The sequence below is a fragment of the Petromyzon marinus genome, chromosome 9 (assembly GCF_048934315.1).
Source record: "Petromyzon marinus isolate PM22_M1 ecotype Great Lakes invasive population chromosome 9, UKy_Petmar_22M1.pri1.0, whole genome shotgun sequence".
In the NCBI taxonomy this organism is placed as follows: Eukaryota; Metazoa; Chordata; class Hyperoartia; order Petromyzontiformes; family Petromyzontidae; genus Petromyzon; species Petromyzon marinus.
The window spans coordinates 15,287,779-15,302,414 of NC_133675.1; the positions used below are offsets into that span (position 1 = coordinate 15,287,779).

Genomic DNA, 14,636 nt, shown 5'->3' on the forward strand with positions numbered 1-14,636 from the left:
AATGGAAAGAGGAGAGCGAGGGAAAGCGACAAGCTGTGGGAGGGAGGATTAGGGAGATGTAAGGGAGATGGATACAGATAAGGGAGAGGTGGGAATAAGGAGACTGAGGGTGCGAGGTGAGAGATGAGAGAGAAACTGCGAGAGAGATAGGGAGAAGCAGGTGTGATACAGTGGAGGGAGGAGGGGAATACAGTATAGAGGGGGAGGGAGAAGAGGGGGCAGGAATAGAAAAACAGAAATTGAGACAAAACGATAAATAGAGATACTTTTGGACATACGGTACAGAAAAGGCAAGAGATATTGAGAGAGGCAGGGCTGTTATTAAGATTAAAAAAAAGTTTTGCTGACTGGGTGGGACAGATGGATGGTCACGTCCAAAGGAACTGCAGGTTGCTAGTCTAATTTAAAAAAAGTGCTTTTGTAGAGGCATGTAGTGATATCTTGGGTGGTCACAGATAACTTTCAGCTTCAATAGTGCTTGCATAATTGTAGTCGCTCAAGTTAAATTGTGCCTTGTCTTGTATAGTAGATTGGAAGATGTGAGTACAGTATTCGCAACAAACTCTTTGTCATTCGACTACCATTATACCACTCAACGTTCAAAGGAGAATGGATTGGAAACTTGCTCACACTTTTAGCCACGAATGAGAAACTCACACCCATTGCTCCTGGATGTTTAGCTTGCATGATAAGCACCACACCATGTTAGGATGAAGAGTCGCTTTAGTGTACTAAATAGCTTTATGATGGTAGATTTTGTTTTTATCAGCTCCAAAGGGAAAATGTCTCGAAGACTTGGTTATGTATTCATGATACAAAATGTATGTACATTGTGGTCATTGCATATGAGTCCGTTTAGAATAATGTTAATCAGTAAAACATGAGTCACAGGCTTGGCATGCATGCATCAGTTGAGACTTCATTGGCAAGGAATATGCTGTTGTTATAAAGTCCTCGAGGCTTTCATTTATAAAATAAACTTATTTATTTTCTCATATTTGTACCACACAGTTAAATAGTGGAATTGTCATATTCTTGGTTCTTTCGGTAAAGTAACGTAGAAGGGAAACAATAAAATAATAACAATATAAAACAATAATATTCTCACGACGTTTCGACTGCAACACAAGCAATCATCATCAGGTATTCACACCATCAGGTTTTCACACCTGATGATGATTGCTTGTGTTGCAGTCGAAACGAAGTGAGAATTTTATTGTTTTATATTTTTATGATTTTCTTGTTTCCCTTCTACGTGACTTTACCGAAAGAACCAAGAATATGAATCCCTGCAGTCACGAAAGCTTTAAATCAAAATTTAGTGGAATTGTCGTTCAGAGAATCTCAGCATAAGTTACTGTGAAGGTTAAGAACCTTGCTTTTGGCTGGTTAATGCACTAAATTATATTTCCAAAACAAATGCTGCACTGTCATTCAGTTGCATTGTCCCTTCTAAGTGTCAATTCCAATTTGCAGCTGATACAACACAAGGAGTTATTTATCCAACAGGAGATAGCGTGGCTAGTGATGGACAAGAACTTCAAATTGTTCGTGGATTGATTAGATTGGAGAGCTTCAAACTTAAAATATGGGACCATTTCACAGCAACCAAAGCAGAATGGGTTTCAGTAGTTCACCAGTGGCCTCCGTTAAGATCTTATAATCCCATTGATGGTGATGCTTTGGTTTAAAGTTATGGGTCAACAGGACACTCGAGTTTGTTGATATTCTGATCTGTTATTGTTTTCACACCATATATTTTATTTTTAAAAATCGATGGGATTGTTTGTGTTCACCTAAAACAGTGATATAAAAATCACGTAAAATCGTATTATCCATGCATTATCTAGGATAGTGGGGCTATGGTTATAAAATGTTGCTTTCTTCTGCCATCAAACATGACTGTATAGAAGAGCATTGTTACATTGTCCCCCATAGACTGAACCAAACTGCTTGATATGCTCATTAAAGATCCACCATCACTGATGACCCTTGAAGTGACTGGGTTTGTCTGATCCCCAGCGTGATGATGATGAAGATGAAGATGATCCTGCAGCTCAGATGAAGTTCCAGAACCTGGTCAGCAAGGTCAAAGCCAAGGTATTGCCTTGCTACAACCGAGGGATTGGATTGACGACGTATTCACTCTGATTATGTCTTCCCATTTGTTCTCCTTGTCATTAGCCCACTCTGCTAAAGACCAGCAGCCAAGGTTAAGTATGAAATTGATGGGACCATGGTGTTCTGCAGACAAGTTTTGGAGTGCCAGGCTTAAATGGCACAGATAAGAGCATGACCATTCTATACTTCTTGCCATGAGCTCTGAGTATGTTTAAGACCAGAAGTTAGCGTAGACTGTGGAAGTTATGGGACCATCAGATTGTGGGAACAAGTTTTGGACTGTCAGGCTCATATGGCACAAACCAGAGACCCAGTGAGTTGTTCTCACTTGAGGGCCCAACATTCCCTAATCGGGACATTCAGAAATCTATATTTCACGGTTTAATAGTGCAAGCTCCCCTGCATGTGGATTTCAAAGCTGACATAAGAGAGTTTACAAGCTGGGTCCCATATATTTGCAAGCTGGCATGGAAAACATTTACAAGATATTGCACATTTAGCAGCCAGTCTGCATGTCTGTTTCATATTAATGTTGTTATTAAGGGTTGGGAATTGTGCTGTGTCATACAGGTTTTGCATTAAGCTTCATACATAAGATATGCCCTTTGTTTAGCAATGAGCATCTGTCTTTTAGCACCCTTCATCAGGCCAAATCAGTACAATTATTTCCATTACAGGCAAGCAGATGGAATTAGAATCACAGCACATGAGTAGTGCTCCAATGTGTTATTGGTTAAAGAGGAATGCTCAGCATTGGTGAGTTTGATGAAAATGCAAATAATAGGACATCACTGTTACACGTATTGTGGACATTTAAAAAAATAAAGAAAAACAACAAATGACGTAATTGTTCAAGGCCATCCCTCAATATACCGATTTGCCCCTGGAAAGTTGTCCATAAGGTGAAATTCTACATCTCGAACCCTACCTTCCCATTTACTTCGATTATATAATTGGAGGTGCGTTCCTATGGAGCAAAGATCTGCCCGAAGATGTAATAAAATCACACTTAAGAATGCAGCAAACCTTTTTTCAAGCACATTTAATGGAAAATCGATCATTGTATCATAAAATACTTACAATACTCAAGATAGTTAGTGAAATAAAAATACTGCACACTACTTGCATCCAAGGTAATTGCTTTACAGTCTCTTTTTTGCGCTTCTGCTGTCACTTGCACTTGATGGCCTCTTTCCAGACATGTTGACTTACTTTTCCCTAAGTGAGACGATTGAAAAAGGGTGAAATCCTGCACAGTAACAGTACCATGCGTGATTCACTACAAAAAGCTGAACCAAAACGAGCCGAGCTTTGGTGGCATAAAGAGCATGGGAAGCCAGTACAGTGTAAACAGTGCACGCCGCAGACCACCTGGAGCAGCATGAAATGCACTCTAGGAGAAATGACAAACCCATGCATTGTTCCATTCTTCCCCCCCCCCCAAATTGTATAATTTAAAGATTAACAATTCCGTAAATACAAATTGAACGTTATATATTTCTAATTATTTCCCTCTTTGATAAGTTACGTTATCGCGACATTCTATATGGAATTGCTGGTATAATGAGGCATGGCTAATCTCATTGTTATTATTATTATTGAAACAATCACACTGAATTCATGCAACTTAAATTGAGATTAACACAGATTGATAAAAAAATTAGATGGTCCAAACATGCGTTTTCTGGTACAATTAATGATTTACTTAATGCTCTCAAAATCAGTGAACTCTTAAGAAGACTGAAGAGAATGGGATAGGATAGCAGTTGAAAAGTTACTGGTACAAATAACACTTTTTAGCTTAGAATGTGGGGGCAAATGATGTTGGCAATTGTTCAGACAAAACATGGCTACATGTACACCCACACAAAGTTAATTCACTTTTCATTACTGCCTTCACACAATTGCAAATATACTTTTACCTCTTAACTTCCCTAGAATGAGATTGCGATTAAAGAGGTCGTTATGGTCAGTTCCCTTTTAATACTATTTCCCTATCTCCTCTTCAAGATGCCATAGCTGTTGCAGAGTCACATCGAATCTGAAAGGTTCGCTCTTACAGTATCTCATCATATGGCTTCAATGACTGTTTCAAAAACCTGCCCTCTTCATCCTCCACAAGTGTCCCACACACCGTAAACTCCCTCTTCGTAATTATGTCTGCAATGCTTTCTTTCCACGTTGTATACTCACAAGGAGCATGTCAAATACATGTCTGAAAGAAGAAAGTTATAAAGCAATAAATTAGTGCATTACCGTGCGTTCTTTCTGAAAGACGAGCATGCATGGTAACAAGATCCCTCCCTGACACTGACGCGATCGAGTGCTCACAGAGCAAGAAGGCACAGCCGGTGGGGGAGGCTGCTGCGCCCAGCCGCGAGGAATCCTTCAACTTCTTCACGGCCACGTTCGAGGCGGAGCGGCCACCTCGTGACAGGGCTCGGGCACGGACCGAGGGGAGCGAAGGAGCTGCTGTGACCGAAAGAGAGGCTGCGGAGCAGGTTTTTCTCATTTTGTATAGGTTAAAACATTTACTGCTCAATTGTCTGCCTCCTCAAATGAGGAATGGGGCAGCAGTTATGTCCATCTGTGGCCCCTGACCTAGCAGTGGAAAAATTCCACATTCCCAGGGACCATTTTTTTCTGTATGATGATTTTTTTTGGTGACCATAAAGTGGTACTTATTTTATTGCTGATGGATGGATGATGGGCTGAGTTGATTCCTCACTACAATTTGAATGGGCAACCCTCCAAACGAGAGTTGAGTGCTATAACCAGTGCCACGTGGTCAGCTACACATATGTTATCTGCTAGAAGCAGGAAATCAACATTTTTTATCTTAAAATGCTCAACTCATTTAATTACATTATTTCCATTCACATGTAAAACTGCTTGACCTGTGTTCATAAGAACTTCCGCTCTCTCAGTTTTAGTGAGTGCAATTTAAAATGTAGTTTCCATCAAAACATGTATTGATGCACTTATTCTAGTTTTGGCTTCATTCCAATCATGCCGTTCGTCTTAAAAATTGCACCGTGACCAATGAGATTCACTCACATGCCACTCATTACACTCTTGTATCTCTGGCAGTGAGCTACTTTTGGCAAGAAATTAAGCCCACGTAAAATATTACTTTAGGTCACGCTCTAGTTGTTGACACATACATTTGACAGTTGGGCATGTGAACACGTTGACCTAAATCTGGTGAGTGTCAGTTCCTCTTTGTCTTTTAAACTGATTATTCGTGGAGAACATTAAGAATGGATAACATAACTTTGACAAAATGGTGATATAAATGCTGATGAAGGGTGCCTCTGTGGGTAAGTGCTGTGATTGAAGAAGGCCCCTTGTGCTTTAACTCTACTAAATATACTCTTTTGTTCTTTCAGTAAAGTCACGTCGGTAGAAAAAATAATAGATCACGATGTTTCGATCGCAACGCAAGTAATCGTCATCACCTGATGCCATCACCTGATGACGATTGCTTGCGTTGTGATGGAAACGTCGTGAGCTATTATTTTTTTCTACCTACCACGTGACTTTACCGAAAGAACCAAAGAGTATGGATTCCTGTAGTCACGAAGGCTTCAAATCAAGATTCTACTCAATTTAATCTTTCCTTTTGGGTTGATAAAGTTATAAACCACTCTGGGAAATCAACAGCGATCATCTTATTGAGAGACTGGATATCCATCAAGGTGAGCACTGCTCCATTGATTGGGCATTGGAGACACGCTATCTTGACTTGAGTTGCATAAAACATGATAACAGTGACATTTTACTTAATATATTATACTCTTTGTTTTTTTCGGTAAAGTCACGTAGGTAAAATACAATGAATTAAAATAAAATAAAACAATTAAATCACGACGTTTCGGAGGCAACACAAGCTTCCGTCTTCAGGTGGAACAGTCACAGCAAGATCGCTGCATCAAGTGGGGAGGCTCTGAGAGCCTCGAGCTTAAATACAGGTTAAGGGGGGAGGGAGGAGCCAAGTAGGGCACATTGATGTTGTGCGGAGCTAAGTTAATCCGTCTTTTGTTATGTTGAGGGTGCGGGGGATGCAGTGTGTCACTGCACGGAGGCAATGGAAAAATGTAAACAAAAATTGAAAAGTTCGGAAAGAATATGCTATGTGCTTATAAGGTAGCTAAAGTTTTGACTTGGTTTATGACATCTTTCCAGTGGTTGCTTAATTTAAAACCATCCTCTCGGTTGAAGTTGTCTATGTGTTTGTATATCTGGATGGCTTCGTGGACAAATCTTTGGTAATAACCGGGAGGTTTGCATAGTACTTTGGTATCGGAGAAAACAATCTCATGAGAACCCGCTGTGTTGAGACAGTGATCAGCTACGGCCGACGAATTCGTTCTGCCGTGTTTCAAATCTGATTTGTGCTCGCGAATTCGATCAGAAATATGTCGTTTTGTCTCCCCGATATAGCAGTCACCGCAGATACAACTCAATTTGTAAACACCGGGGTACTGTAAGTCAGGGATGACATCCTTTATGGATGGGATCAGATCACGGATTTTGTGTGCTGTATTGAATCGAAACTGGATCTTGTGTTTGTTTAGAATTTTGTAAATCTTTTTGGTAACGCCTGCTATGTATGGCAGTGTGATGATTTTGATCGGAGTGTCAAGTGGTTGTTTCTGTATGGTGGGAGAAACAGCTTGGCGGATGATACGGTCAGAGTAACCGTTCATCTTGAGGGATAGATGCACATGTTTTAACTTACTGGTCAGATGATGTTGGTCAGAAATGCAATGAGCTCTATGGTATAATGTTTTGATGGTGGTGGGAATCAGGCTTCAAGTAGGAATCTGTGTGGGTGGGCTTCCTGTAAACAGAATGTCCCAAAGACCCATCAATCCTCTCAAACAGAACATCCAAGAATGGCAGCTTGCCATCTTTCTCCACTTCCATGGTGAATTTGATGGATGGGTGTCTTGAATTGATGTGGTCTAGGAAATGGTTCAAAGCTGGGAGGCCATGTGGCCAAATGACGAAAGTGTCATCCACATATCTCTTCCCATAGGGAAGGACGGATGTCTGGATGGCATCTGATTCAAATTTCTCCATGAAAACATTGGCTATCACTGGTGACAAAAGACGGATTAACTTAGCTCCACACGACATCAATGTGCTCTACTTGGCTCCTCCCCCCCCTTTACCTGTATTTAAGTTCGAGGCTCTCAGAGCCTCCCCACTTGATGCAGCGATCTTGCTGTGACCGTTCCACCTGAAGACAGAAGCTTGTGTTGCCTCCGAAACGTCGTGATTTAATTGTTTTCTTTTATTTAAATTTATTTTATTTTACCTACGTGACTTTACCGAAAAAAACAGCATGAATCCTTGCAGTCACGAAAGCTTCAAATCTAGAATTAATTTATTATCTTCAGTTAAAGATAATGAAATTCTAATTTAAGGTATTTTATGGAACTAGCTATTGATATGTATTAAAAAAATTGTCTTGCATCTGAAATAATTTTGACCTTTTAAATTATTAAGATTTGACCATTATATTCGCAGTAAATAATCATTGAATACTGCACAATACGACATAGATATACGCACAAACACATACAAAAACAATTCTAGATTTAAAGCTCTTTTTCACATGCACACGTGAAAACATTCCCACACAAAGTAATACAAATAAGTGCGTGCGAACAATCACACATTACTTAACATGTGGAGCGATGATGTCACAGCAACCATGTTCCATTGCGACTTCAAGCTGGCCATTTTGCATGGGGGTTGTAATCTGGGCAGCGAATTGACTGGCTTGGCGACTACTGCCCTGTGCCCAGCTGTGCTATCTCGTTTAGAATATGCAAAATTACTCTCCATTTTATACGAGAAATCTCGGAGCCAATGACAGTCGCTGCCTGGCAGATTGTACATGCTTTTTTCTGTTCTTCGACCCCAGATATTGTATAATCATGATACCTTTGGGTGGCGTTCATCTAGCATGGAGCTGTGTAGATACTTAACATGTCCTATCCAGCCTCTTGCATCATGCAGCTTTCACATTGTACCCTTTAAGCTCTTACATGCAATACGCGTTTCTGGCCTCCACATGTTCAATGGTTCACGTGATCTAATTTCTGTTTCTTGTCCGGTTTACATGGGGAGCAGCCTGTGTCCCCAGAGACTCAAATCACTGGAGTCGTAACTAATGGGGAGACAGGGTAATGGGGATATGTGGCTATGGTCCGGGAGGGGGATATGGGGTCTTGTCTCCCACAGGTCGCAGTAGGGGCGGAAGTGCGAGTTTGGGAGAGTTGACTCATGAGAAGCAGACTCTCACTTGCAGCAGCTGTTGCCGTTTGGGTGAACTGGGAGCATTTCAGGGGATCTATGGCAGAGCCTGTTCTCCTTGACTGCCTGCTGGCATATTCTCTTACCGTTAATTTCTTTATACCGTTTAAGTAGTGGGAGGACTCCCACGGCCGGCTCTTGTGTTGTTTCCGCTGATGACCAATCTCCTTGGCTACTCATCATGGTGTGTGTGTATCTTACAAAGCGCCCCTGTCGAGCTGCCTGCCTCTGGTGTGCAATGTCTCGTCATGTTCTGATTTAGGATGATGTCCTTTTCACTAATGCTACAATGGCTTATTGGTTGAGATCCAGTTGGGAGTGTTGTCGGAGATATCTCTTTGAGGCTCAGTATTATTATTACTCTTGTTTACCCAGGAAAGCCTCGCCGCCGTCTGTAAACATTGCTGTGTGTAATCCACAATGAGTAATTTGTAGGTACATTTTATACGTTGGGATGTTTGGCCAATACCAGTTAAATCGTATGTTTCTTTTAGCTATGGCATGAAACCGGATGTGGGGATAACATGCAATCTCCACATAGAAGGGCCCTAGAGTCCAAAATCGAACCCAGGCCCTTCTTGCCGTGAGGCACAAGTGTTGCCACTGTACCACGCTACTACCCTGTATAATTACATTTATTACCAAATTACAATTTACCAGTTCAATCCCATTAAAAAATATATATTTTTATGTAAATGTGCTGTTATGCACTTTAGTAGAATACAAAAACAGATTTTATTGCCCAACCACAGGAATGTTTTTTGCCACAGCTAGTGCATAATCAGTGTCACACATGCAATGTCCTAATGTTTCCTCTTGTGCGTCGGACATGCAGGAAGAGGCGAGCGAGGAGAGGCCCCTGGTGGCCGAGAGGGCAGGAGATGAGGAAGAGGGGGAGGATGGAGACGAGGCCGAGGATATGGAGAAGCTGATCCTGGGCAACCTCTCTCCCTGGGAGGTTCTGGATGTGGTGCCTGCTGAGTACCAGAGCATCCAGAAGATCAGCGAGAACGAGCAGAAGATGCTTTACATCCCCAGCGCCATGGCAGGCACGCACACACACTCATCAACTTATCTACGACATGAGCTTGTGTTGGTGTTGATCTGACTGTACTGTGGCACAGGCTTTAGGGAAACACATTTGGACATCTGTTGGACCTCACTCACTGGAATCAATGTGTGGCTGATTAACAATCCTTAAAACCATAAACAGCACAGAGCATCTCAAGTTTAATATCTGGCTATGTTGGGCACTACTCTTTTCTTTGACCTATCGCTGAACATTCACAAATTTGCACAGCTTTGTTGTGCACCATCGCTAGCATTAGGTCCATGGTAATATAACCACCAGGATTTGCGGATAAGAGGATCGCAGGTAAGAGGATTCTCGTTGTGTCTTGTGTATATCTGCACAGTGCCTGTATCACAGAAGATGCCCCCGGATCAGGAAGTGCGGTACCTAGAGGATGAAGGTTTCTACGTCGGGCAGAGGCCCATGGTCACCCTCACCAACCAGAACATCATGGAGCACCGACTGCTCAAGATGCCCGGGGTCTGCGAACACTCGTGATCTCATGTCTGCATTACCCTGGCAGTCAGGGAGTCTCAGCCTCCAGTTGTACCGCCACGAACTGTGCTCCAAGCTACCTGTTTTAAATTATCATTGAAAAAACCCCATCTTCATAAGCTGTTTTTTGTAGCTAATAACCAGATTCATATGGTTTCATTTGTATTATAAAATTTCTGGTTTTGAATGAAATTGTGTATTTTATATTGTGGCAAATAATCTCATCGCTAGTGATCCATTATCATAGCCCTGCAGGTGGAATCCCTCAACCCTGCAAGCAAAGGCTGGTTTACTGGCAAGCACTGCCATAAAGGCAAAATAATACAAATACATCATAATGACTGTAAGAGTTATGTGTGTTACTGCATTGACTGTGTTAGACAAGTAAAGTTTCACTCCATCCCACACCCCAGTGAATCAATGGATGATCACAATCCACGGCCACTCAAATATATTACTTTGAGACTCCTTTGTCTCATTTGCATTGTTTTTCACTTGTTTGGGATGTTGCCTCCACGAACAAGTGCATGTCATGTGCATGCATCGTTGCATGACTACTGCCTCTCCGCCCATGCAGGGCAAAGATTGGTTCGGTGACGACGGCCGTGTCTTGGCTCTGCCGGATCCCCTGAAGCCGGAGGCGACGCGCCCACTCGATACGGAGTGGGAGGCGCGGGATCAGGGGCTGGAGCTCGTCTTCCAGAAGCCCGAGCTGCAGGAGGCCGACACCGGCGGTGTGACGGCGCCGGGAACTTGCGGCCGCTGCCAGCTCGACATGGACGTGTGTGGCGTCACGTTCCTGCACCACGCGCTCTTCAGCCGCGAGCACGCACTCGCCTCCCGCCTCAGCCAGCTGTACGCGCAGTACCTGGCGCGCCAGGAGGAGCGCCGCGCCGACATGCTCGGCGACAAGGTGTGGGCGCTGCGTCGTGGAGTTTTCGGGCACTGGTTTAATGATAATGACAAAACTTTCATTTCATATAGCATCATTCATGCCAACAACATCCCACAACACTGTACATTGGTTATATATAAGGACCAAATCCCATTTACGCGGTTGGCTATGCATGGTGTGGAAGAAGCCCAACACACACACATACGTACCAAGCAAATACAATTTTTAATTACCTGAGGATGCTTGGTGCAGTTTCAAACAAAACATCGCAACGAATTGCAAGTTTTTTTTATCTATAATAATTTTTTTACTTACCAGATCATTGTGGCCTCATACAAAAATTTATTACGAATCATAACAAAGAACATCGCCATTGATAGTTTAACTTATGATAACCTTCGTGTTAAATATTACTTAGATGTTTATCAGGACTTTACCTGGTAGGCCTTTGTTTCAGACACCCATTGTTAAACTAGCTTTTCAAGTATAGAGAGTTGATGGTCTAAGATTGGCAACCAATTATTGCATTCTTTGAATTCGATTTTAAACATTTAGCAAATTCCAAATCTAATAATGAAACAAATAGTTCAGACTGATGTTCGATGGATACTTTTTTCAGAGTACATGACAGATATGTTCTTCGTGTAAATAGAGGGACCTATTGAAGTGAGTTCAGAGAGGAGATCTGTGATGTTATCTTTTGAAGCTATGCTCTGACACAGGTTGGTGCACTGTGAGCTTGGAGAGTTCTGAATGGAAATATCGTCATCCCATCATGCCAATAGCATGATGAGAATATAGTTTTGGGAAAAAAAAGCTACATTTTTACATATAAAATATAAAATTTTATTGGTATCCATGCAGACATTGGACATGTGAATACTGTAAAACAGGTTAGTGCGTTTATAAATGTGCGTGAGCTCTGCTTACCATTTTTATGTTTCTTTGACTCCAACCCAAATTCTGATTGTCCCGCCACATGCAGCTGCGGGCCTTGCGGAGTGCAGTCAAGAACATCTCCACAAACATGGAGGTCCTGGTCCCAGCCACGCGCAAGAGGGTCCAGGAGTACACAAACGAGATCAGGTGTCGTCATCACCACAATTGCTGTCGTCACTGCCATTGAACCGCCTTCATCTCCACTCTCATCACCTTCATTGAGGTCTTTGTCATCCTCACCATCTTCGTTATGAAAATGTGCACCAGCGTTGTGAAGAGCTTATGATCAGTATTTTGTGCACACACTACAATGTTAATGATGTAAAATTATATCTTATGATATTGCATCACCTGTTTGCGCTTGGTAATTTTCTTGCCTGTGCATTTATAGCGAATACAAATCTATGCACATCCTCCCAAAAAGTGTATTATGATCAAATATGTCTTTGATTTTCAATTATGATTTCCATAGTGCCTTATGGATATAATGTTTTATTGTTGTCATCTCATACATCACAGGCAGACCCGGAGACTAAATGATATAGAGCTAGAGAAAGACCGAAACCTCTTAAAGAGCCTTTTGAAAACTTGGAAGGAGATCAAGAATTTGCGAGAATTTCAAAAATACACCAACACGCAGCTAAAGCTCTATATACGCAGGTAAGCACGCTCATACTAAGCCAGCGAAAAGGTCATGTTCCAAGTGAATGTTGCTTTCAGCATTTCCCTGTGCTCAAATCCCAATGACCTCGGTTGTTTACAATGAGGGGTGTGATGTTGTAATTGGTAAGCAGTGCTGTGTGTCCTGTGTCCTATTTATCACCCATATTACATATGCATAATTTAATCCATGTGAAAACAGCATTTGAATTGGCCACAGCTTCTTGGATCTTGCTGTGGTATGTCCTGTAGGTGTGGTGGAAATGGCCCTTGTGGACATGTATCTTGTGGTTATTAAAGCTGTCATAATTTGTATTCGGCAGTGCAATTTATTAGTGACCTGTTGATGTTGGTGTGATATGCTGTGCAGAGAGGAGAAGAGGCGGCAAGAAGATGAGTCACAATACGAGCAGGAGATCGCACATGAGGTGGATGAGATGGAGCAGGAGTTCCAGGAGGAGTTTGAGAAGCGGATGCATGAGTACCGGCTTCAGTGTGATGTGTGGAAGCTCTGGAGGAAAAAGCAGGTATCTCAAGAGTACATGTGTGCGACTTTTGTTTATAACTGTGGTTAGTGACATGTTGGTGTTCATATACTTAGGGAGCAGTGTTTAGGGTTGCCTTTTAACATGATCTTCTCTCTAGAAAGGTCAATTCAATTGGTGTCTGGCTGCGCCTCCTGTTGCCTCTCCTCACCTCTCCCAGGACCTACCCTTAACACACCCAAAGCCAAATTCAGATTTAATTTACATTGTCAGTGACGTGCATGGCCACGAATTGAACCTATGTTTTGGGGATCAAAGTACATTACTCTTGTCCTGTTTTTGTTGTCCTTCCCCTGCACCTCCGATTAGCATGGTTGGCTACGTACGGTGCGAAAGAAGTTCAACATACATATATTGCACCACTCGCCATATCACATGCAAATTCCTCTGCAACCCTCTGCTTGGCATAAATAACTACGTTGGTGCTGACTCCGTAACCTTATACCCTCACTCGCCCATCTTGCTACAGAGAGCACGTCTGAAGAAGAAGAAGAGCAAGAAGGGGCAGTCGCAGGGGGAGGATGACAGAGAGGGGCTGACAGGGGAAGATGATGAGGAGGAGGGCGGTGATGCAGGCGCTGAGCCCCTGGATGAGGAACCACCCAAACCCCAAAAGCCAGAAACGTTTGACCGCGCAGCTGCCGAGCAAATGGTCCGGGAAAAGGCCGCGCGCATCCGGCGCAAGCCTGGAGAGCCCCTTATCACACTCGAACTCTCCAACACCGCCACCGTGACACCTACCAACCAGTGCCCCCGGTAAAGAGCAAATGGATAGCTCAAGTTGTTGAACTTGTGCTGACAGAATCCTGCTGAGCGGTGCTGCCGTTAGAGTACACAACTCACTTCTTAAAGTTTGCTACTACAAATCGCAAGTTGACTCAACTTTTATTCATCCTCGATAAAATTAGTCTAACTTTTTAGGAAACCCACATTGGTTGCCGTAAATGCAGATGGGACTTCACCATTGGAATGTGGCACTCTTTCAGGGCTGTGCCACGCTTACTGAATTATTGAGACATTGACTTTGCCTTGATTCACTCACATGTGTGGGCTTTCTCTGAGGACTCCAGAAAATAAAATCCTAACGAAGGGCCCTCCTGAAAAAAAGATTTGAGGCTTTGCAAGGCTTTCCTGGGGCAATACATTTTCGTTATAGCGTTCCTCGTAATAACACGCTATTGTGCATATGCCATTGTAAATACATACTGACATGTGGCGAAGTATGGAGACTAGAATGTGATGCCTTGCCAGAGACCAATTAGCTTGTGCGGCCTTCTGTTTACGGTTGGTGCAAAGGCAGCGGTTAACACTCGCCTGGCGTCACCTTCCCCCGCCCCATCGTGCCTACTCAGCCCCGAGCAGCAGCGCCGGCAGGCACTGCAGAGGTACTCGCTGTTCGTGAAGGTCCTCTTCAACAACAAAGAGGTGTCGCGCACGACTAGTCGCCCCCTCAATGCCGACTTCTCCATTCACTTCGGGCAGATCTTCAACATCCAGATTGTGCACTGGCCTGAAAGCATCAAGCTGCTGGTGAGGGCTGCTCGTGGGTCTGTATCAGTACCTGGCCGCAAACAGTCCTGCC

The 14,636-nt window shown here is 42.9% G+C and overlaps 1 protein-coding gene across 3 annotated transcripts in view; it reads left to right on the top strand.

The window, feature by feature from the left end:
- The window catches only part of CC2D2A (coiled-coil and C2 domain containing 2A), a 48,332-nt gene that overhangs the window by 9,028 nt on the left and 24,668 nt on the right, over nt 1–14,636 (top strand). For 2 of the 3 annotated variants that reach the window (XM_076065938.1, XM_032950311.2), the window contains exons 8-17: nt 2,023–2,100; nt 4,446–4,622; nt 9,284–9,497; nt 9,864–10,000; nt 10,593–10,928; nt 11,896–11,996; nt 12,369–12,509; nt 12,880–13,036; nt 13,524–13,810; nt 14,407–14,584. In XM_076065938.1, coding sequence (XP_075922053.1) covers nt 2,023–2,100; nt 4,446–4,622; nt 9,284–9,497; nt 9,864–10,000; nt 10,593–10,928; nt 11,896–11,996; nt 12,369–12,509; nt 12,880–13,036; nt 13,524–13,810; nt 14,407–14,584 — 1,806 coding nt within the window. The remainder of the gene's footprint in view (nt 1–2,022; nt 2,101–4,445; nt 4,623–9,283; nt 9,498–9,863; nt 10,001–10,592; nt 10,929–11,895; nt 11,997–12,368; nt 12,510–12,879; nt 13,037–13,523; nt 13,811–14,406; nt 14,585–14,636) is intronic. The other variant, XM_076065939.1, reaches the window with a different exon arrangement.